The sequence below is a fragment of the Rattus rattus genome, chromosome 10, assembly GCF_011064425.1.
Source record: "Rattus rattus isolate New Zealand chromosome 10, Rrattus_CSIRO_v1, whole genome shotgun sequence".
NCBI lineage: Eukaryota > Metazoa > Chordata > Mammalia > Rodentia > Muridae > Rattus > Rattus rattus.
In genome coordinates, this window is record NC_046163.1 from 38,183,126 (window position 1) to 38,208,943 (window position 25,818).

Sequence of the window (25,818 nt, forward strand, 5' to 3'; positions counted from 1 at the left end):
CTTTTGTTTCTACCTTGGCACAACGATTCATTAAGTCAAACAGAACTGCTTCCTCATCTACTTCATTATTTATGTTTGTTGATTTATTTAAATTATAATTTTATTAAAACATTTTCCCTTCCCCCATTCAAACTCTCCCATATACCTCTCCCTGATCTCCTTTACATGTATGGCCTCTTTTTTCACAAATTGTTACTGAATGCATATACATACATACTCTTAAATATACTCATATATACTCTTAAATATAAATTGTTTTGTCTGTATGTTACTAGTATATGTGTGTTCTCAGGGCTGACCATTTGGCTCTGGATGGCCATTTGGTATGCTCTTTCCTGAGGAAGAGCACCTCTCCCACTCCCAACTTTCCTTAGATGCTCTAGTTCTATATGTAGGGTTGAGGCCCCTTGGGCTCTCATCCATCCATTTGGTATATCCACTGGTATCCTCTTTGGTCAGCTCATGTTTGAGCAGTCATGTTGGTGAGATTTTATAGGCAATGTCTCAGCACCTCAAGGTAAAGAAAACAAGCAATTCAATTCATACTTTAGCATGTTCAATAATTAATACCCATTTCCGTGCACAAGAACAAATACACTAACCTCATCGAAATATATTTTTCCATATATTTTTGTTCACTACTGATTAGGCAATGCAAATTTCCTGTCTAACTATAGAAAATAATCCTTTCAAATGACAATTAGACTAGAGAGAAATTATCAATGCATCATAATTTAGGTATGCCATAGTACTGTATTGCCTGCTACTAATTAAATTTATGGATCAAATTTTTCCATGTTACTCTAAGAATATGCGAAGGACAACAGAGGTTTTCATAAATCTTCTGGGGGGACACCAAAGAAAAAGATAAGTTTGGGGAGCACTGCTGGAGCCAGGCCGAGTTCACCCTACTTCTAAGCATAGGCAGGATTTACCAGCCATCTATTAAGACATCTCTTAGTTTTGCATGGTAAGGTATCCTCGCATTTCTGCCAAGCACACCCTAGAATCATCTGTCCTTCAGTGCTTACTTCAAGTGTCAGCTTCTAGGAATATCTCCCAGGATGCGTTCAAAGAGTTTGGCACTTTCTCTCCACGGGCCTGTCTAACGCTATGTGTTGCTCTGTGACACACAGCATAGGTATGCGTTACATGTCCATCTCCCACTAGTACTCTGCACTGCTCTGTTCTAGTGTTTGTTCTATTCCTGTATTGCCACAAGACAGATTCACCAATCCCTCTTTGAATGAATGCATACATGCACACTTGAATGAATGAAGGGTTATAACTATGGTATTAGTGACTAATATAGTAGTGATGGTTTACCATTTAGTCAAATATTCTGTCTTTGAAGCCATAATGTTTATTCAGATGGTATTTACATAAAAAATTCTCTCCTTCATTAGCATAGGACTAGAAAGCCAAAAATCATACTCAGTGCTAGAAACGGTGTTGACAGCAAAGCAGAATGAACCTCGGGATTCCTATAGGGTGGAAGCCATTGGTAATCAGAAACTGCATTTGGTTTTCCAAACTGTGGGGCTGATATGCTTCTATGTAGATCTGCCAGATCACCTTAAATTGATGAGCTGTTGCACATTGATACAAACATAATCCTACCCAGCCTCTTGGGAAGGTTGTTTAGAATATCCTCAATGTCTTTATCATGCCACACCAGCTGTTCACACTGGTTTTCTCCTTGTAAATTGCAAGTATGATTGAATAGAAAACAATAAACAGATATACAAGCAATTTCATACTGAACCAGAGCGATGAGCTGCTCAGCCCAGCTCCTGTGAGCAATCTCATTTTTCAGAGTTTTAAAAACAAACACCCGTAGCTGCTTTTTGCAATGAAATTTTCTGTCAGATTTTCAGCATATAAATTATAAACATTTCTTGTATCATTGCACTGAAATGTAGTTCCTTCTCTATTTCCCTGCCCCTCTATCAGTGAGCATTCACAACACACTGACTGTATGCAGTTTTCTCCTTATGTGTAGAGGTCACAGACAAGTTCTTACAATTGTGTGTGCACATGCATGTATGCAGTACTATGTAAGTTTATACAAGTGCATAAACTTTGCCACACTCAAAATATAGACTCAGCTCATCACTAAAACCTTCCTTCTTGTTGGACATGATAGCACATGTCTTTAATTCCAGCACTTGGAGCAAGGAGGATCTCTGTGAGTTCAAGGACACTCTAGTCTAAATAAGGAGATTCAGATCAGTGAGGGTTACATAGTGAGGCCCATTCTCAATAACAAACAAACGACAAAACCAAATAAAATCTTCCCCCTCTTACCCTCTCTCTCTCTCTCTCTCTCTCTCTCTCTCTCTCTCTCTCTCTCTCTCTCTCTCTCTCTCTCTCTCATCTGTATCTTTCCCCTACCTAGTCCTATCCCATACCCTAACTAACTACTGCCAACCACTCACAAGTTTTGAGAGCTTTCATGTTATAAATAGTAATCATTTTCCAGATGTGTGCTTTTTTAATCATTTTATACAGCTTGCTGCTTCTTTATGCATTTGAGCAAACTCTGTCAGCAAAGGTTTTTGATACTGATAGAACCTAACTGGTAAGCTTTTATTTTCATAAACCATACTTTTAGTATTTTATATATCTACTTTTTAAAAGCTTGGCCCTATTTGAAGATTTTTGCCTATATTTTCCACTAGACACTCTATAGTTTCGTTGTCTACACTTAGGTATATGTTCTCTTCTGACTTAATTTCTCTAAAAGTTGCAAAGTGCAGGCTGAGGCTCATTTTCTGTTGCCTGTGGATATACAATTTCTCCAAAGCCACCAGGTAAAAATAATTATTACCTGTTTAATCTAAATGTAAGTTTTATACAGTGCTGGCTGGCCTGAAACTCATTGTGTAGGCCATACTGGCCTCGAACTCACAGAATATGCCTTATCTGTTTCCTGTGTGCTGGGATTAGAGGTAAGCAACATCTAGCCCAGTTCTTTCACTTTTTTATGAAAGGATAGATCTGTTTTCTATTGTTTTTATTGATGAGTTTGTCTTCCTGGTAATTAATCAATTTACTTCCCCATGAGATATTTTCTTTCCTCAAACCCTTTCTAATCTGTTAATTTTTTCTAATAAAAGTTAATTTTCAACAAATTTATTTCTTGCCTTGATTTTACTTCTTTCTTCTCCCCTTTCTTTGAGTTTAATATGCTATTTTTTTCTGGCTTATTATGCAGACTTTCCCCTTTCCTAATAAGCAAATCTGTACATTTCCCCTGCTTGTATCTCCATATGCACAAAAGCTTTTTAATAACATCTTTTAATCATTTTATTTAAAAACAGTTTCCTGTTTGCACTATAATTTGGCTATGGTTAATTAAAAGTATATTGCTTAATTTCTAAATAGTCAGAGGTTTCCTCATTTTTATTTTCTTATCATTTGATTTCTAGCTTATTTACAATGAGATGAGAGAAAAGTTTTATGACTTTAGTCCTCTAAAAATTACTCTGTGGTGAAGAACTCCTTCGTTAAGTTTTCCACGGCATGTAAAAATAACGAATGTTCTGCTCTGCATGGATACAGTCTGGTTCTGTTGAGCCAAACTTTTAACCATGTCTCTCAAATATCTGTATATCTACTGAATATTTACTTGTCCTATCATTTTCTAAGAAAACTATTTAAAACCACCAGTTATGACTGCCATTTTGTCTGGGTTTCTATAAGGGTATATCTTTTTTTTTTTCATGCCATTTTAATGTTCACATCCAAATTTATCACAATTACATTTTCTAATCGAATTTAGTCTTTTATGAAAACTATCCATATTTACTTCTGATAGTACTACTGTACAGTTATACTTCATCTTGCATTAGAAAGCTGCTTTTCTTTGGATTAGTATTTCCATTGTATTTACTATACTTCCTTATACTTCTATTCTATCCACTGTGCTCTTACATTAGATTTTCTTTTTTAGGGTTTCAGTTTTTTTAGATGTGTGTGTGTATGTGTGTGTGTGTGTGTGTGTGTGTGTGTGTGTAGATATTTACACATGAATGTGGGTACCCACAGAGTCCAAGAGGTTATTACAATAGTTACAGGTTATTGAGATCACTTGGTGTGGGTGCTGGGAACTGAACCTGGGTCCTCTGTATGAGTACTATGCACTCTTAGACACTGAGTCATTGCTCTGGCCTCACTACGTTCATTGGTATCTTACTAATCAATCCATCTTTAGATAGAAAAACAACATAAAGATTTCCATATGAATTTAATGTTTACCTAAAATGATATGAAATCAGGGCTTTTTCTGAACAAAGACAAAGGGGCCCTTTAAATGCTTTAATTTCCTGCTCCCCTTTTGTCATCTCTAACACTGTACATTTTTAATTCAACATCGATATAAAGACAGGCATTGGTGCATGCTTCGATGGTTTTATTCTCTAGCATCAGCAGTGGCTTTCCTTATGTCTCAGTCTCTACCTGAGATTTCCTTCCTGCTTCCTAACCTTTTCCAGGCTTTCTCTCGGCACTTGGATAAATTACCTCTGGTTTTATTCCTCTGAAATTATTTTATATATTTTTTCTTTTCAGATGATATTTTTGTCAAATTTAGAATTCTATGTTAGAAACTATTTTCTTTAACATTAAAATGCTATCAGCCCAATACTTGATGCTATGCAATTTTCATTGATGAGACAAAATGTCCGTCTTATTATCATATTCCTCAGATAGCATATCCAGATTCCCACTGTCTAACCTGAAGACTTTTCTTCTTTGTTTTTGGTTTTCATCGCGTTTGTTGCAGTGGTCCAGACAGAATCTTCTCTGACCCTGTTTTCTTTGGCATTTATAAAACATCTCCGATACATGACTTGATAACTTTTGTCAGTTTGGAAGATGATCAGCCATTCTCTCTTTTAATATTATTTCCTTTCTAGCTCCCTTCTAGTCTTCTAGAACTCCAATTTCATTAGCAGTTTTTTTTTTAATTAACTTGAGTATTTCTTATATACATTTCGAGTGTTATTCCCTTTCCCGGTTTCCGGGCAAACATCCCCCTCCCCTCCCTTCTTAATGGGTGTTCCCCTCCCATCCTCCCCCATTGCCGCCCTCCCCCAACAATCTAGTTCACTGGGGTTCAGTCTTAGCAGGACCCAGGGCTTCCCCTTCCACTGGTGCTCTTACTAGGATATTCATTTCATTAGCAGTTTTTAATTAAGTAACATAACTAATTGAGTATTTCTCAAGGTGGTTTCTAATTTTTTTTCATCACTTTTTTCTCTAAGCTTTAATTTCTTTGAGGCCTCTACTTCTTCATCACTAGCCTTCAACTAATTCTTGAATTTGAATTTCCATCACTATTTTTTAGCTCTAATATTTCACTTGATGATTTCCAAAGAATCCAGCTGTCGTAACTAGCCCTCTAGCTCTTACGTATTTTTACACATTAGTTATTTTTTATACTGCAGCCCAGTAACTAAAACCTCTGACATCTCATAACCTAATGGTGGTATTGTCTTTGCTGTTGAATTGGTTTTGTTTTCCTTCATTTGACTGTATTTCCTGAAAATATTAAGTGATTTTTATATTGATTGCTTGATGCTATATTTAAAATTATGTAGGGTGCTCATGATGCTATTGTCTCTCTCAGAAGATGTTTTCCCTTGGTTAGGCAAGATAATTTCCTACAAAGATCAACTGAGAAGGCTTCTGGTTGGATTCTAAGCCCAGTGTAAGCCAGCCCCCTATACCTTGGTGCACCAGGCCTGTCTTCGGTGCTCCTTCTCCTTGACAGGGTCCATTTCATTTTCTTTCTTTTCTGTCATGTGACTTTTGAAGTCGCCACTCTAATTTTTAATCTTTTAGAAGTAATTTTGGAATTGGTTTCTAGGCTTTTTGTCTGAGAATGCATACTTAAATAATTAACGAATATTCTGAGAGGATACCCACGAGTCTGCCATTGAACCCACTTCCTCCGTGTTTTCTATTTCCCTGGGATCTTGAGCCTGAACTCTCTGGCTCCTTGGTGAGTCTTAAGCAAATGCAAGGCTGCTGTTCTGCCCTTATTCTAGTCCTTTTACTAGGACTTGGGTGATTTCCTTGAAAGGAAAAAAATATGGGTTATATTATAGCGCTCAACTGTACAATTTTTCTTTCTCTGGGATTAGACCCCTTGAGTCCTCATGTCTGATGTCCTTCCACAGCTAATGTTCAAGCGGTTCATCTACTTTTGCATTATTGGTGAATCTTGATCATGATTTCATGTCTAATAAAATTACCAGACATTCAATAATCGACTCCATCTCAACAATTCTTGTCAAATTGTCAAATTTATTTCTAGAAAGACCTGGAAAAAAATCACTTTTTAAGATTTGAAATTGAGATCCAACTGCTACTGAGTGTGCCGTGCTGTCAGAGCCCCTTACACATCCACCAGAAAGGTGACCCTTGGAGATTAGAAAGGTGCTTCTTTACAGGGCTTTGTGTCTTCTCTGCTACTGTTGTTTTGAGGAAGTAATTCAAATCACCCAAACTCACTCTTGATTGGATTACTTGACTAGGACCCTCTAGTATAGCCATTGTCATCAGAAAGGCTACAGTAACTCACAATGTCCTTTATGAGAAGTCCAGGGTATTTCCAATTTATTTAGTCATCCTGCAAATGCAGGACTGAAACCTGCCTGAATTTTCCAAGGGTCTCCTTGAGTGTCTGAGCTAAGCAAAAGGCCCACCACCTTCCTGATATAGTATTACTAAATCAGGTTTCACACTTTGGTCACCTTAGTGATATTTTCCCCTTTTAGATCTCTCTAAGTCTTAAAATGGATCTAATGAATGAGACCTAATCCCAGCAATTTGTTTCCGTGCAGAGTTGTGTAGCTGGTGTTCTTTAGATTTTTAATTAGTTAGTTAAGTGAATACTGATCTCACTCTGTTGCCCAAAGTGACCTTGAAGTACTGATATTTCTTGTCTCAACTATCCATACCTTTTGTTATATACACATGACACTGAGACCTCATTTTTTAAATAAAGCTAGCTCATGTGCAATTCTATACATGGATGTGCTTCATTCTAGCTATTTTCTCCTCACCCCATATACTTTCTTAAATCTCTCATATCCCTATTGGCACAACCAACTACCTGTTCCTTTTCCAGATTCATGACTATTTCATGATCCATTTATTGTAACCATGGATATGTATGTGAGCAATGAGTTGTGACTATTCATTGGAGCCTGTTTGTGCCACCAGTTTGTATACAACTGAGGACAATACCTCTCCTTTTCTTGAAACTATCTAACAGTGGACTATAGGGTCCCCTACCTCTTTCTCCTATACTTGTCTGCCTGTTGATAAGTCCATTTGTATCCAGACTCAGTGCAGTCAGCCATAGTTACTGAACATTTATGAATACAATGTAATGTTCCTTTTGACTTTTCATTTGATAATACAATCACCAAACCGCTACACAGTAAGTAGCCCAGGCTGTCCCTGAATGTACTCTACAGCCCAGGCAGGCCTTGCAATATGATATTTTAATACCAACTTCCTTTGTCACTAGGATTAAAGGCCTAAACCACCAGAATGGTCTATCTCTAGACTACAGAAACAGTTCACAACATTCTGAGTGTTTGAACTCCTGCCTCTTAGTTTTCACTTTGAAACGTTTTTATTGACTTACCCAACAGTCATTCTCAACCTAAAGCTGTTAGTTCACTGACTTCGTATTTCTTACCTTTCCTTTTTGCCTTAACTTACTTTCACAAACTCTCCTGCGATGCCCTGTCTCTTATCTACCACTGTTCTTCACATCACCTACCCAGGTGACTGAGAGCATCCTTGTCCCAGGGCCATGTGGCAGAACCTGCAAGGTCTTCCCGAACTGAGCTGGCGAAGTAGACATTGAGGAAGTGAGTACTGTTGAGCTGCAAGGCCTCCTTTAGCTCCTTCACACTCATGTATGCCCTGGGGAGCAAGCACAAAGACAGAATGTCACACCATAGAGCGGAGAAGAGCAGGGCCAGATGTGATTACTATCATGGTATTTCCAGTCACCAATGCCTTTTGGAAGGGTAGACGGAGAGGCATGTCTGACATGAGGTCTAGGAAAAGACACCAGTGTACATTTGAGATATTTATCCCATTAAGTAAAATCCTTCTGCTTTGAAATGCCACAATATCTGCAGGAAGTCACCATGTTGTCATCACTCTCATTTCTTGATGTTCACTGGAACTATTTCTTGAAGATCAACCCATTGATGTTGATGAATTCTTTGCCCTGAGGATTATCCCCTGGATGGTGAAGAAAGCCATCAGCCTCTCAGTCTCTCATACTGCATGGTCCTTATGAATGCAGGAAGTTTAATTACGTATCTGTTTCATCATACATCTATAGCAACCATTATTTTTTTTTAAAGAAAAGGGAGCAATAGTGGCTAGAAAACAAGTAATAAGATGTGAATGTTAGAAGAGTTTTGGGAATATAAAACATAAATCTCCTGCAAATGATACTGACACTGTGTATTAATTTACTTTTTGTATCCCAAATCTATAGACAGTCTTCCTCTCTACTTCTATCTCCTTATGACAATGATGTATTATCTAATTTATATCTGTTCTGGCTAGTTTTATGCTGTCAACTTGATAAAAGCTATCGTCTTCTGAGAAGATGGAACCTCAACTGGGAAAATGTTTCCTTAAGATCAAGCTGTAGGGAATCACTGCAGAGCATTTTCTTAGTTACTGATGGATATGAAAGGGTTCAGCCCACTGTGGGTGGTACAGCCCCTATGCTGGGGATTCTGGGTTCTATAAGAAAGTGGGCTGAGCATGCCATGAGGAACAAGCCAGTAAGCAACACTCATCCATGACCTCTGTATCAGCTCCTACCTCCATATTCCTGCTTTGAGTTCCTGCCCTGACTGCATTTGATTATGAACTGTGATATGGAAATGTAAGTAAAAGGAATCCTTTCCTCCTAAGGTGTTTTTTGGCCATGGCATTTCATCTATATAAAGTATCAAATCAGCAATAGAAAACCTAACTAAGACAGTGCCTTAAAATCACTAAACAATTTTATATATGTACTTATAGAATTCAAGGCCTATTAATACAGGGCTACCAAACATTATAGATTATTGGTGGAGTGTTCAATTGCCTATTAGGGGCTCAGGGTGGGCCCCTATTGCTGAATGAATCATACACTTAGGACACATAACTCAGAAGATTCAATTTTGGATCTGTCCCGAAAGCCTCTTTCCTGTGTTCTAGCTCCCATGGTTCCAGAAAATAGTGTGCTAGCTATCAAAGGAGTGAATCAATTAAGCAGTCCTGCCAAGCTGCAACACCCATGAACCATAGCAATTTCCAGCATGTCAACATATTGATAAGGGTGCAAGAAGTGGCCTTTAAACATCAGTGGTAACCAACAGCTGTGTAATTGGGATCACAGAGCAAACTCATGCCTGGTGTTAGAAAGTTAGGCTCCTAAGGCTAATACATTCGTGGACCTTAGAAAAGAATCTACTCCTGTCACTGTCTAAATCATCAAGCTTTCTTAAAGTACTCTACCGCCCCCTATGAAAGAAGCTCTTTACAGCAAATGGAAGCCATCATAGAAAACCACAACTGATCACACATGGGGTGTGGTGGCTCCAACGTATACATTTATATCACAACTCATGCATCTATGGTTCAGGGGACATTACAGAAGAGAGAGATGGAAAGACCATAAGAATCAGAGGAAAAAGGAGTTTGTCATAACATTGTGTCTTGTAGAAATGTCGGAGAAGCTACACACAGAAAGTCTTGCCAATATTGCTGCCTAAACATGACCATGGCCTGACAAGGATGGACCAATAGACATATCAACATGGACATGGGTTGAGGGTCAGGGGTAGGGATGGGCAGAAGCTCACAGGGCCTCAACCATATATAAAGAACAACAAGTAACTTAGGAAGGCCAATAGCAGGAGAAATAGTCTTCACCAATCCAATACCAATGTTCACATTTGAAAACTTATATACAAGTAACCTTATGCAGAATGAGTGTGTTATGAGTGTTTATGCAATTTCAGAAGAAGCAACTAAACCAGGATTCAGTAGTTCTTAAACTTGCTAAATGTTTCCAACAGTGGTCATGTTGTGCCATCCTCAACAGAGGAAAAGCTAAAGCCAGCTTTTCACAGTTAAAGCTAGGCAGACATAGGTTTTGAATTTCCTTTAGAATTATGTTTCATGACTGTTATTCTATTATACAAGCCATAGGCACTGAACACTCCCAATTCTCATTAGGACAGCATGAGCCCTCTTCTTTGTCTTGCACTGCTTCCCAACCATGCTGTCTGTGTCATTTATTTAACCCATGCATAGAAAGTGCTGGCATTCTGAACCCAGGAAATGGAAATCCCAGAAGGGATAATTTTTGTGTTTTTTGGAACAGAACTAAAATGAGGAAGCCAAGCAAAGAAATAAAAAAGGTCATGCTGTAGATCTTAAGATGCTTTGGAGAAAGGAGTTTTTAAACGGTAGTTTTATTTATTTTATTTGTAATATATTGGAAACATAGTTCTCAGCCACAAGCAATCATCCAAGCTCCATGAGGTGCTGTTGGATTGATCAGAGGGCTGTTCCTTCAGCTGCTTTCCTGGAGACACGATGTTTTGGGCTCTTGCCTGGTTTCTCTGCACTTACTCACATTCTCTTTACTTTTCTTGTTTATTAAAATAATGGCATTAAGTTCTTACTGATGGTTGGGGTGATGGTGACATAATGAAAATCTTTCATGTGGAAATGTTTCAATAAATGGGAGTGTAGAAGAAGAGAAGTAGTTAGAGAAGGAGTGGAATTGGATCAGATTAAAGTCACCCTTTGAAAAGAACACAGTACCCAGGATGCAGGGTCAACTCTGTCTCTGTCCTTCTTACAGGTTTCCAGTTAAAACTGGGACATGGTGCTTTAAAAATTCGCTTTCATTTTTACTTACTCACTTTGCCTAAATTCCCCTGTTCCTGGCATGATTACTTTGGGCTATCTGTGTGTTACTGGCTTCTCTGTTCCATTTGCCAGTCTTGGCCACCACCCATCTGTCCTCTCTCAACCAAGTATTTCTGTTCCTTTCTCCTGAACATCCTCCAAAGACCTCTTCCTCCTCCTCCAGCAGCAGCAACAGTTGGGGCAGGCTGTACTCATCTTGCTTTCTTCCTTGCCCACCTCTTTGCACAGCCAGAAATTAATTACTCTTCCAGATGAGCATGTTGGTTCTATGCTAGTGGCAAACTGGGTGTGGCTGCTCAGATTTCTATTCTCCACTGAAATATAGATACAGGTCTATAAGTCTTGGGGAGAATAAATTGTAAAAATGTAGATATGCTTGTAAACAGCCTTAATTGAATTGATAAGGGGAGCACTTATTTTTCTGGAAAAGACTTGTCCATACCTTTGTCTAAAGCAAGAAGTGTTAACGTGTAGAAGTCAGTGTGGCTGCTTCATATGTATGGAAGCTTGTCTTCTGTAACATGTATGGCATTTCAAACATTACTCAGAGCTATTGAAGATAAATGTCTTAGCTCCTGGACTAACCAATGTACCCAGGGCTTGGCTCAGATTTGAGAATGTATCAGTCAATGTAGTTCCTAAATTCAAAGTTGAACTTCTTACTAGAGAAATGATTTATTAAAAGGTAAATGAAGTTGGTGGTCAGGGTGGTCCAAGAGACTTCAAAAACATTTTAGGGTATGGCTGTTGCCTTTGGTTACCTCTCAAAGGTTGAATGTAAAACACCATGTACTTCAAACACAGGACCCAAGAAGATCCAAGCTGGATCTGACCTGAAAGTTTCCTTCTTGGGGACTACTTTTCCCAGTACTAAATGGTGCCAAGCAAACTTCAAATGAAGGAAACAAAGAGCAGTTATATATACTTATGAACAGCAAGGACCAGCACATCAAGATATCCCTAAGGGTACAATAGTGGCATGAAAACCTTGGTGATAACCAACAGCTCTCTAACTAAACTTAAGGCTCACTCAACAAGAGAAAAATCATGTCTTGGGGCTAGTGGAGGCATGAATCTTGGAGGAAAACCTACAACCAACATTTTACTAAACCAGCACAATTCCTAACTACATTTTAAATATTTATCCTTACACCCACAGATAAATATAGGTCTCACCTCCCATCAAAGAATCTTCTTTTTGCAACAGATGGAGACCATTACAGAAAACCACAAACAACTAAAATAGAGAGAAAAAGTGATCATGTTGTACCCAGCCCACAACTCCTGCACTTAAGGCTTGGGGATCAGAGCAGAAGAGGAGGCTAAAAGATTGTAAGTTCCAGAGGAACAGGAAATGTGTCGTGAGATTTTGCCTTCTAGAAATGTCAAGAGAAGCAACACACACAAAGTTCCATCTACATGGCTGCCCCAATAAAAAAATAAATAAGGATGATACCGATAGGCATGGAACATGGAAGGAGGAAACCTCACAGGGCTCTAAGACCAGAGAATAGAATATAGGCAACTAAAGAATGCTGAAAACAGGAGAAACAATCTTTCTCAGGGAAGATCCCTCCCACCTCCCACTGGTTCCTAATAACAAATGATTGGCCCTGAAATCATATACTTACAAGTAATATTATATAGACTGAGGAAACTTTATTTATATATGTAAGAATATATTACATATATTATGTATATGATATATCACATACATATAATTAATTAAAGAAAAAGAGGACATGAATTTGAGAAAGAGAAAGGGGGATTCATGGGACATTTAGGAAGGAAGGAAAGGAAAAGTTATACAATTACATTTTAATTTAAAAAGTAAACTATTTTTAGAAAGAGATAAATGGATTTATTATTTGAAAGACAGTGAAATGATAAACACAATTGTGAGAAAATACACAAGGTTCATGAACCAATCTGAACTATGTATTAAAAAGAATAAGCTACATTTACTTGTTCAGTTTCTGCCTGGATCCACTTTTACTTACATTCTCCAACCTCTACATAAAGATATTTTGCATATGAGATAGTACACACCAGTAATCCCAGCACTTGAGATGTAAAAGTAAGAGAATCTCAAGTTTGAGGCTGGTCAGCAACAGCATCAGAAACTGGCATATTGAGAAGCAAGAGGTGAAGATATGGCAGAAAACTGTTCACCCTGGAACCACAGCCTCTCTTCCCATAGTCACTGTGAATCTCTCTGGAGGAGGGGCACTGTACAAAGTTAAATAATCCCATCTCAGAATAAAACCCAAATGTCCTCAAGGACTCTCACCATATTCTCTTGAGGGAGAACTTGTCAAAATCTGTAATTTGGGGATGTAGATGAGTGTAAACATTTCTACCATCCAACCTCCTCCTGGGATATAGAGGCCCCCAAAGTATCTATTTTAGCATTTTCCTAGCAAACTACCACAATTGCCAGGGGTTTCTCTCCTGTTAAGTTCCTCCTGTTCTTAGGTGCCCATCATGTCAACCACTCTATTCTCTCTTTGCTCACGACCGCATCTCCTGCTACTCCACAGTCACAAAGGATGCCCGCATCTCAGTCTTCTTCATCCCAACTCCTCTCCATGTTAGAAATGTCAGCATTTATGTGCTGTACCCACTAAGAACAAGGTAGCTCTCTTCCATTTGTCATGCCTCCAGGCATGCACTCCCTTCGTCTATCATTCTCATTACCCCCTTCTCTTAGACTAACTTTTGAAAAAAAAAAGAAATGCTGTTCTCATATAGATTATTCACTTGATAATTTCATTTGTTTATAAACATCCCCTCTCCAGGATTATTTATAATCTTCAATATTCCACTTTGTCTCAACATACTGAATCTTTTACTCTGGATTCTTAGTAGCTGAGCATGCCGCGTTCTTCGATAATAGAAGGGAGGCCACTCATCGTGAATTCCATCAGACCCACATGCACCCACACCCACACTTAAACTTATTTCCTTCTTATTTCTGTTCATCTATTTGGTCACACGGGATGAGGTTTTCTGAGTAAACTATAACTAACACCCTTTCTTTTTCCTTCTTCTTTTCCAATTCAAATTCCCTAAGAAAAGTATTTATTCATCTTCCATTCACCCAGGCACCCCTAATCCAATTATAACCTGGCTCTCATTTATTTCACATTATCTGAATTGCTTTTATTAATGTTGTCAATGACAACTTCGTTTTCTCACCACAACATGGACAACAAACCCAGCCACTGTTGTAGTGGAACCCTGAGTTGCATTTTGTATTTTTTAGCTACTTGTTTTGCATTTTGTATTTTTTAGCTACTTGTTTTGCTTTAAGTACGCCATTCCCTTGATACTTGATCACAATGCATTTTCTTATACCTCATATCAGACAGTTCACAGAAGGGAGAGCATAGGTGGGGGGGTGGCTGTCATGTGCTGGTATATAGGGACAGGCAGAGACCACACACACACACACACACACACACACACACACACACACACACACACACACACACACACTAAAAAGCAAAACACCAAAACATTCTCAAAAACAAATCACAACCAACATCAGACGGACCCCTGGGAAGACTTGCATCCACAAGCAAACAAAGAAACAAAAACAAAAGGCAAAGCAAAACAAAATCACTACCCAGCCAGCTTGTAGGCAGCTCTGGAGGCTAAGATTCTTCCCTGCAGGCCCCAGTCAAAGAAAACAGAGCAAGAATCAGGAAACTGTCCTCTGTGTCTAAGAAGAGCACCTCTAATTAGAAGTGGAAAAGTCTATTGAGTTAGAACCACATGGTAGAAACATTTGACCCACAGACCCAAGTGACTCACAAGCTCCCAGAAGAGGGAGCAAATGCTTAAACACATCAGGAGAGCGACTAACATCCTTTTCCAGTACGTAGAGGTAAAAGTCACTTATCTTGTAATGTTCATTCCTCAGCCCATGCACCATACCCTGCGGTTGTAGTGAAAACCAACCAAAAAGCAACACATTTCTGCTCTCCTTGGAGAACAATATAAACCCACATGTACAAGTGACCACACGGGTAGCTGTGCACGTGTGGCTGATGATGGAGATAGTCTGTTCCAGCTCATACATGCAAGGTTGCCTCGGGGAGAGGGTCTGAATTTTCACACCCACTACAAGTGGCCAAATGGAGACATCCGTGCATATATGGACAAATGATGTGGTTTAGATGTGCAATGTTCCTGTAAGTTCACGTGTTTGAGGACTTGGTCTCCAGCTGCTGGCACTGATATGGAAAAATTGTAGAACATCTAGGAGTTACAGTCTTATCAGGGTTGGATCTCTGGGGACAGAAATTCAAGTTTTATAGCTCAGCCCCACTTCCTGCTCCCTTGCTGCTCCCACATTACTGAGACATTATGACCGGCAGGCCCCCGCTCTCATTACTATGCCTTCCCATACTAACTGTGAATAAAAGTAAGCTCACTTGTTAAATTGCTTCTTGCTGCATGTCTGGTCAATGAGAAAAATACCTAAAACAACGTTTCATGGGGACATTCTGGTCTGGAGCATTCATGAGAGACTGCCATACGATTTTGCCCTATACCTACACAAGTAATCACACAGATATAGCTACACTTGTGCACACCTGATTGACCTCATGGAGACACTCTGAACTTGCAAACATAGAAAGGAGCACACAGAGACCAGCTAATTTTTTTGTACATAGTTAAATGACATTAGAGATAATCAGAACTTGTGTATACATTAGTGACTACATAAAGATAGTCTGTGTGTGTAAATGCACATGTGAGTGACTATGAAGTCTTCAGTTTTATACATACAAGTTTTATGCATAGAAACATCAGTCTTTACCTACACACTAATAAGACATTGCATATACCTATACACATGTAAGTAACTTCACAAAGACAGTCTATGACTATGAACACGGGAGTGACATCATAGGGACAATCTGTTGCTGTGCCCATGTGAAGGACCTCACTGATCTCTAAGTATACACCAGGAACCACTTAGGGACAGTCTGTTCCTGTGCATGTGCTAGTGACCTCTAGAGATAATCTATATGTGTGTACATGTAAGTGACATCAAGGACAATCTGAATTCTCATACTTGCTGGTGACCTCAGATTGTAGTCTGCTCTAGCATACTGAACAAGCAGCTCTCAAAGGATAAAACAAAATAGTCAGGAAACCTAAAACTACTCAACATACTTATACAGCAGAGAAAGAAAAATTAAAACAATATTGAGGTCTGGGAGGTTGCTCAATCATTAACTGCTTGCCTCAGAATCACTGGGACCCAAGTTCAACCTCCAGAACCCATGTAAGATAAAGCTGGTATAATAGCATGTATGTTTTATCAGTAGACAGAGACATGTAGATTCCTGACTAGTCAGTCACACCTACACAGTAATATGCTCCTCCCAGAAGTCATTGATGCCAAAAAAAATCTCAGCACCAAATATGACATACCTCCCATCCAGCTGTTAGCCACAGTGTTTCAGAGACCCTCAAAGTACTACAGGTCATTACCACCGTTGCCATAGTAAACCTATTGTAAAGATGCTATACTCTATAGTCAAAAGCCATGAAACAACGAAGAGAAGTAAACAGAAGTATTGTAAGAGTCAGAGATCAGGAAGGACCAGGATAAAAGAGTGTCTTTTGACAGGAGCAATGCAACCATGACCTCACAGTGCTAGAGTCAAGCTAGTTAATAGTCCAGGATGAAAGAAAGAAGGGTCCTGAGGCCACAGCCCTATTGAGAAACCATTTAGTGCCAGCTGATGGCTGCTAGGAGAGGAGAGAGAGAGAGAGAGAGAGAGAGAGAGAGAGAGAGAGAGAGAGACAGACAGACAGACACACACACACAAAGAGACTCAGAGAGGCAGAGACACAGAGAGATATAGACAGAGATAGAGAGAGACAGAGAGAGAGATTCAGGTTTCTTTTGAAATGTATTCCCTGGTAGGTCTCCATGCTCCAGTGAGTGCCCCCACACCAATGTCTTTCACAGATAGCAAGAATTTGACTGAGTATATTAAAAGGGAAAAAAACATAAAGTTAGGTGAACTAGGAGAAGTTGGAGGAAAGAATGCGAGGTAAATATATGATCAAACTACACCACATGCATCTATGAAATTCTCAAAGAAATAATAAAGAATAATTTAAAATTCTAATAAACAATAAAATGGTATAACTTGATTGTCTGTTTTTCTCCCTAAATAAACAGAACTACCTAGTAACATGGGATGGTTACATTACTGTAATGGAAGAAACTGACCGTATTAAAATAGCCAAGGCTTGTAACAATAGATGTGATTTTTAGTACAATACATTTCCAAAGAGGAGAAATGACTTCAGAGCCTAGAACTCTCAAGGAGAAAATAGCTCCTTACAAATGGAAGGGTAAATCTCAAAAATCAATTTAATCTTAGGTCATCCAAAGCCAGAGAGGAGATTAAAATACCAAGAGAAAAAAAAAAGCCAAGTGTTACAAGGAAACTTCTGAACTAAATTTTATAAGAATCAATGTAGACTTTGGAAAGAAATATCTCATAAAACTGTAAAAAATAAGATAACAATTAAAGCCAGTAACTAGTATAAACACAAAGAAATGTAGAGTGATAGATTTTAAATTTTATATTTTTCATACACATATATACACATAAGGAGAGAGAGAGAGAGGAAGCAAAAATCCTGAACTCTTAGAAGTATGCTTTGTAACCAACATGAATAATCACTAAAGTATATTCAATAATCCACTAATCTGGCATTGTTTGCTTCTATCAATAACAATAATAACAATGAATTCAATCTTGACTGTGCGCAAGATGCTCCCTACATATTTTCTCTTGTAAAGCCCACAATAACCTTGCAAGATTGGCATAATCATTTCACTTTACAGATAAGAGCAATGGTGTAAACAAATCACTAAAATGCACAGTAACAGGAACCATACTACATAGGCTCAGACAGTTACATTAAGGAACGAAGGATGAAGTAAACTGCTTGGGGGATGGGACATTGTAGAAAATATTAGGAGGTGGTACATGTTATGAATCAGCTGTGCTGGTCTTAATCTCCCAGTGCGTCCTACTGATCTATAGAACGTAAGTGACACAATTTGTGCTTTTCTACTGTCCTTTCATGTAGGGATGCCAAGTGGAGTAGGTTCTATCAATCAGCCTTCTTGTTGTTAGAGCTGAAAAAGAAGCAAGAGAAGAAGACCTTGCTTTGCCTCTTTTTACTTTCTCTGCCTCAGGACAATAGCATTCTGGCATCTTCTACCTGGGTCACCTGAGATGCAAGCTTTAAGACAAACACTCTTTACTGAATTGATCTAACAGATATAGCATGACTTGGTGATGTCATGAGTGGATTCCTGAGTTGTTGGCAGTAGCTGAAGAGTGTGTCCCTGGAACAAGTTGCTAAAACAGATGTCCAGAATGTCCTCCCTCCTTTTATGTCATGAGCAGTGGCTTTGTACACAGTAGACCAAAGCACAGTGATTCCCCAAAGCACTGATATTCCCAATGCCCAACCTTAAGTCCAGCACCCCGTGCTTCTCAATAATGTCCCAAGAGACTCAATTTATATACTTAATGTCTTGTTGCTGCTACTGTTATTGCTGCTGAAATACCGACAATGGTTTCTGTAATCGTGACTAATTCAGACACAATAGTCCAGCTAATTGGCTCTCAAGGTAGAAAAGTCAGAGGAGATGTATTCAGGTGCCATGGTCACATGGCTAACAGAAACTAAAAAGTTCTAGCTAGCTCAAAAAGTAGTACAAAATCTACATTTTAATTTATTACTTTCCAGATTCATTAAAATTTATTCCCTAAGATCCAAAAGACCAGCTTTAATGCCTGTTCAATCAGTACTACCCTTTGTAGCTGATAGAGTGGAAGACTGCAAAATATTACAGTTTCTAGTAGGCAGAAAAGGAAAGGCTTAAGTGTTACTCATCAGTAAAGAAAATTGTTGAGGTTTGTTCTGTTTCTATATATTGTTATGCTAAACATCGGCCCTGGTTACTGCCAGGGATAGGGAAATTCTCACTTAGACGCAAGTAAAAACTATACAACCTTGCCCCCAAGTTAACCCTGATTGGTGAATAAAGATACCTATAGCCTATAACTGGCAGAAGAGAGATAGGCAAAGTTTGGGTTCCCAGGCTGAGGGTCTGAGGCAGGGACCATAAAGTCAGAGAAAGAAGATGTGGAGAGAGGAGAAGACACCATAAGGTAGGTGAGTCATGAAAACATGGCCATGAGGGCTGGCCAATTGGAGTTAAGAGCTACTCAGATAGAACACAAACATGGCAAGTTATAATTTGGGGTTATTGATGGGGAAGTAGATTCTAATAGCCTGAAGGGTAGCTATCTGCCCAACTCTGGTACATCGAAGGCTTATTATAAATAATAATGGGTTTATGTCTTTTTTCTGGGAACTGAATGATCGAAAGACAGGTAGCAACCCCTGGTTGAAATTAAATAATTATTACAACAGAAAACATCGGTTTTGAGAAATGTTTTTATATTCTTATTATATAAGTTTTCTTATATGGGAGGAAAATGATTCCCATATAAGAAGATTCTCCCATATGTTGCCAAGAAAGCAATTCTCTGAGGGAACAGTTTCCTTCCCCCAGAGAACACAACCACTGTGTGGCATCTTAGAAGCTGAGAATAGTCCTCACTCAATAATAAATATGATGTTATGATTTGGGAGTGGACTTCTTAGGTGCCAGAATTGGGAAAAATAGTTTTCTCTATAGTCTTTTCATAAATTACCCAGTCCTTGGCATTTTGTTATAACAGCACAAACAGACTAATATTATCAACACGAAATTATTTGTACAAAGTTATCACATTTAAATAAAAGTACATATTACATATAAATTCTAAGGTAGACAATGGATTTCTGGAAGGAACTGAAACAGATAATAGGATTTGAAGTATATGCTTTACACATTTATGTATTTTATTTTTTTAAGTTTGGACAGTTTTCCAAAACAATGTTTCTCCAAACCAAATATCATGAGATAATAAAAATAAATAAGCTATTGTATGTTTGTGCATGTGTGATGTGGGGATGTGTCTGTGTTCATATGTGCGTGTGAGTGTGCATGTATGCATATATACCACTGTGTGTATGTGTAATATGTGTGTGAATTCTTTCTTTTTTTACCTGGACAGAGCTCTCAGAGGACAGGCATCATGCTTTTCTCAATGAAACACTTTAGAAATTTCTTTTCAGGAATAGTCAATGGTTTGTCAGTACTAGTTGACAACATTAATAGTACAAACGATCTCAAAATGGAAAATAAAGCAGACAGTTCCATCCCTACCCCCACTCCAGTTCACAGATATTGTCCAGCTGTGAAATATCCTCAGAATCATAGGGCCAGGTACATTTCAAAATGCTTGGGACTTCAATGGATCAAGTAGGACCTGATCCTTCTGGTAGACAGCAAGAAATAAGTAAGTATATGCAATAAGTCCATGCAAAGACACCTCCCACCCTGTCTTTGACAACTGTCTCTGTGGTGACTAAAGGCAAAAGCACTGTGCTAACCTCTTTGGGTCTGGGCAGTGTAATTCCACAGGACTTATGCTGAGTTTAAAAATAGGAAGCTTTTCCCAGGAGGAACTGTCCTTGTGTGTAACTGGAGTGGACACAATGCATTCCAGATAATGACAGAAACCCATTCAGTCACTTGGCTCTTTAGTCATTCCCTGGGTTAGTTCTTTCTCCTCCTGAGGTTCTTTCTTCCATGTAGAACATCTTAAAACTGTTTATTCAAATCCTGTTTTCTAACAAAGCATTCTTTAATAAATATATCACACATACCCTTACATATAGACACATAATATTTCCTCAAAGCTCAGTCCTTTGTGGAAAAAAAAAATATATATATATGTATGTATGTGTGTGTGTGTGTGTGTGAGTGTGATTAAACTTTCAGCTTCAAATTTTATTGAAACAAGAAACAAATGTGCTCCATAAGAAAATCAATAATCAGAAGTTATTTACCCATTAAGTTTAGAAATTAGGTCACACTTATTAATTCAGAAGGAATTTAAAGAACAATTACTAAGTAGTATGCCTTATGCTCACCAGCAGAATTCACTACTGAACAAGATTGGCCATCATATCTACCTTCATTGAACTTGGACCCTAATAGCAAAGCCACCAAGGAACAGAGCTCAGCAGGGACTTGGGTAGGAAAATAACCAGTGCTGTAGGATGCCAAGAACAGGGTCACCTGACGAGGATTTGGGAAGTTAGCAATGTCTTCCCAGAATTTACATCTACATGGAGACCTAGTCAATGAAAAGGGGTGTCTCTGACTAGGGAAGGCCAAAGAAAGAAGAGGTGGCCATTGTATGAAAACCTGGGGACTAAAAAGGATCCAATGATAAGAGTTGCGGAGAACTGGAAAGACTGGTGCTGGGATGACCAACAGCACTCATGTCCTGGAGGTCTCGCTCATCATATTCAGGTGTTGGTTTCCTTTTGTAAGAAGTAGGGACAGGATTGAAGTTGCCTTTGGGAGAGACAACCCTTGAGAAAAATGTGGAGAAGGAAGTAAAAAATGCAAACCACAAAGCAAAGTAGATAGCTAAAAGGTTGTGGTTGGCCTTGAGGTGTATTCCTCAGCAGAACCAAGAGAAACTGGCGACTGATTAGATGGGGTAGGATGAGAAAGGGAGATTCAGAATGATCCCTTGAGTTGAGTGGTGGCGCCACATGCCAGTGCTTGGGAGGCTATGTCAGGAACACCCAAGCTCACAGCCAGCCCAACTACAGGGCGAGACTTATGTATTTTTTTTAAAAGTGCTTTCCAAGTGTATATTTGAATAAATCTGTCACATTTGAAGCTCCAAATTTAGTGACAGTTTGCAGACCCTGTGATATCAAATTAAAAATCTGTATTAGTGAAGTAGATAAAGGGTCCAAAACATCCATGACATTAGAGAACACTAAAAACCAAATTACAAAGAAAGGCCTGAAATGAATGATCGAGCCATGATTGCCTGCCTAGTGGATAGATACTCAGTATAGCACATGGGTAGGGAAATAGGAGCCACTGAGATAGAGAGAGAGGAGAGAGAAATCAATTTCAAAAACATTCTCTGAATCATTCCATCTGATACTCTATATAGAAGCAGTGTTAATTTTTCTTTGCTTAAAGAAAATCATGTTTAGCTTTGAATTATACATTATGGGATACAGAGGGAGAAATCTTTTCAAAAACTTAAAAGTTCCCAGTCTGGCTGGAAGAAAGACATACAGAACGAGTAGAGAAGACACGGGGTAATTGCTGTAGACCAGTGAATTTTCAAGAGTAAGGAGAAGGAATGGAGTTGGCAGGGAGGCCTGAGGCTGAGCGAAAAAGAGGCAGGAAGATATCCAGCGGTGCTGGCTTCTTCAGCAAAGAGGGAAAAGACCATTCCAAATGTTCCTGGCAGTTGAAATAAAAGAAGAACAGAAATGTGTCTATCAGGAGTAGAAACAAGGAGAAGGTCAGTAACTTTGACAAAACTCATTTCAATACAACAGTCGAGACAAAAAGCAGACTGTGGTTGGTTAGAGAACAGTGCTGGGGAGGGAGTGGGGGGCATGCTGTAGGAAGTGGCTGGCACAGACAGGAATCCTGATCATGAAGGAAAAGATACTGAGTAGGAGAGGCACAGATAAACCCGGAGTGGAGAATGGAAAATTACTATCATAGACTTAGGCATTACGACATTCTTAGAGAGAAAGAAGCCAGAGAGCCTGAGGATTAAGAATGGCAAAAGAACAGAGATGACCGAGAAGATGTGACACAGAGGCCAACAGGTGAGACCACCTTACCCAGATGGGGGATGTTGGCACACAACACACCCAGAGGCCCTTATCCCTAGCTGCTCTGAGTGCCAATTGCTAACAGCTGACTTTCTTTGGGAAAATCCCTAAGCCAAGTAGCAACTGGATCACAGGAGACATTTGCCCCCTCCCAGAAGCAGCGTGTAGACAATGACTCATTTAACAGAAGGGTACAAAAAGCCAATGCCTTTGCCCTAAACTTAAGCTAAATCCATAGTGTAATTCTTGCTTCTGAGCTCCCTGAGACTGGCAAGGTTAGACCCCAAGTGAAATTGCATCCTTGTTTGGGCCCTCTGCCATGACTTCTCCTGTTCCCTTCACTGCTATGTGGTAAAAAAAAAGAACCCTTTAGTAAATCATATGAGCCCAAAACCCTGACTCAGGCTCCACATGTTGGACACAGAAGAACACGTGTCATGCCCATGTACTAGAGGAGGAGGGAGAAGAGAAGGAGAACGGAGATGGTTTTGAGAGCTGATGGTATTGTTCCTCTGGTTTATGCTATACCCATCATGGAGCGGGTGAGGGATTGTCTGGGAATGGTGACTGAAGTTCAAGGCATAGAGATCTCAGTTTTAAAACAAATCAAAGTAGAGACAATATCCTGCAGGGGATACAGGAGGACTAACTGGCTAAGATCAGAAGAGATTTGTGAACATTTCTATTCATAACTTCTTGAAAGTAGCTGAGAACTCACGTCATTACTTGCTGTACCACAGTGAGGCACTCAACAACACTGAGACCTGCTATTTACATTTGAAAGATCCCCAGGGGGCTCATGTGTTGAGTACTAAGCCCCCAGGTTGTGGAACTCTGGAATCTGTAGATGGGTCTGGCTGGTAAAAGTAGGTTACTAAGGGCCTTTGAAGGTTATGCCAGCCTTTGGTTTTACCTTGATCTCTGTCTGCTTCCTAGACCATGGGAGTAGCCACAGCCTTGTGCTCCTGGAGGCATGGGCAGAGCTGTTCTTGCTGCTAAACCTTATTCACCATAATGGTCTGAAATCTCTAGTAGGCCACGATGAAAATAATTACTTTCATAAAGACCTGTGTCACCTCAACTACTCCTGTGAAGAGAGCCTGCCCACTTTTACTGTGTATCATGTCTAAACCTCAAAAAGAATGGTCCTAAACTCTTTCCTCCCTTGAAGTTCCACAGCCAATCACCAAACCTATTAACAAATGCAGAACAAATGTAGAATTGCTGCTACCAGTCACCCAGTAGTCTACTACTTCAAATCATCATACCTGATTCTATGGTTTTCTTGCTCACCAATTTCCAGTTTTTTTTCCCAGTTTTTTTCCCATTCACTCCTATTTCTCTCATGGAAATATAATTAAGTCTATTTTTTCTTAAAGCATCTCCAATAGTGTTTGGGATAAAATCAAATGACTTAAAATGTCAGGGCCTTGAAGTATCTGGCCCCACACTACTTTCATTTCATCCCTGGTCATTATTCCTTCTATGTCCTGTATGACAGATAGCCTGATACCTATACTTTGTTCACTCCTGATTCAACAAAATCAGATGCGTCTTTCCTATGCCTAGGTGGCTGGAGTTTGGAGAGTTTTTTTCTAACTTTTCATTTGTCAAAAGTTAGTGTGAGAATGGCGGGGTGGATGGCAGCAGATAAGATCCTTGCTGCCAACCCCGATGACCTGAGACCCTACATGAGAGAGAGAACCAACTCGCAAAAGTTGTCCTTTGGTGTTATGAGCTCTATGGCAAATTCACATCCAACACACACACACACACACACACACACACACACACACACACACACACACACACACACTAAACAAACAAACAAACAAACAAATGTTTAAATTAGTGTAGCACCTCTTTCCAGGAAGGTTTCTATGCCATTTAGCTCCAACTTCTGCATTCTACATTTGGCCACAGTCCTTAGAAGCCACTTAGTACACTGTGTCCCTCCAGCCCTTATCACACTGAATGGGTGACTCTAGTTACCTTTCCCTAAACACAGTACACCTTGCCTAATTGTGGACTATGTACTTCTTAATAATGAGTTCTTAAAAGGGATTACAATAGTCCCACTGCAATGTGCATGGACTGTAATTCAGAAAGGGGTCATATGATATCGATATTTGACTCTCTCTGATGAAACAGTGCAAAGGGAAGATGAGAAAAGACAATACCCATTCCTCAGATACTAGAGCACACGTCCCTTTGCCTGTAAGAAGATGTATAAATACAAAGATATAATACTCAAAACTTGTTGGTACTCTCCTGTGAATCTGAGAACTTTCCCAGAAGTTCTTGACAACAGACATTCATTTGTCACTGTCCCTTAAGGGACAGAAGAGTCTTCACTCTGCTTTCTCCCCTGCTAAGTCCATGGAGTCCTTGGGGACATTTAGTAGTCATGCTTGGTAGATGGACAAGTTTTCTTTGCCTTTTGCATTATCCTTTATAAGCTCTTACTCTTCCAGAGCCTTTCTAGACGCTGGTAGCCACCGGCACAACTGTCACCACCCACATGCAAGTTGTAAGTGGTTGGCAGCCAGGAAAAGAGGATTCTACAGTCACACAGAGGCATCCACCACACCCTGCCTGACCAGTGCCTTCTCCCTGGCTTGTCTCTCCTCTTTTCCTCTCCTCTGCAAGTAGGTGCCCAGAGAGGCACACCTTGTCGCCATTCTCTTCCATTTCCTTCTCCAAAAGGGCCAGGAGAACAGTTATTCTCCTCAAGCCTTTACTCTCTACTGCCCCTGACTTCAATGTTTGAAGGCATCTGAGGATCATTTGCTGGCTGAGCGATCTTGCGCAGACTATGGCCTTGTGGTGACTCATGCTCTTGTGGTCTCCCTGTGTTTACCATGGGTATTCCATTCCAGCTGGATTTCCCTTTCCCCTGGAAACCTACGGCTAAGCTATGTCTCCATTTTTCTATTTCTACCCCACATACCCTTTCACCACCAGTGTACTGTGTGTGTGTGTGTGTGTGTGTGTGTGTGTGTGTGTGTG

The 25,818-nt window shown here is 39.5% G+C and overlaps 1 protein-coding gene across 1 annotated transcript in view; it reads right to left on the bottom strand.

Annotated features, from left to right (window-relative positions):
• The window catches only part of Pappa2 (pappalysin 2), a 253,101-nt gene that overhangs the window by 163,733 nt on the left and 63,550 nt on the right, over window positions 1-25,818 (bottom strand). The window contains exon 3 of the mRNA XM_032915633.1: window positions 7,802-7,947. Coding sequence (XP_032771524.1) covers window positions 7,802-7,947 — 146 coding nt within the window. The remainder of the gene's footprint in view (window positions 1-7,801; window positions 7,948-25,818) is intronic.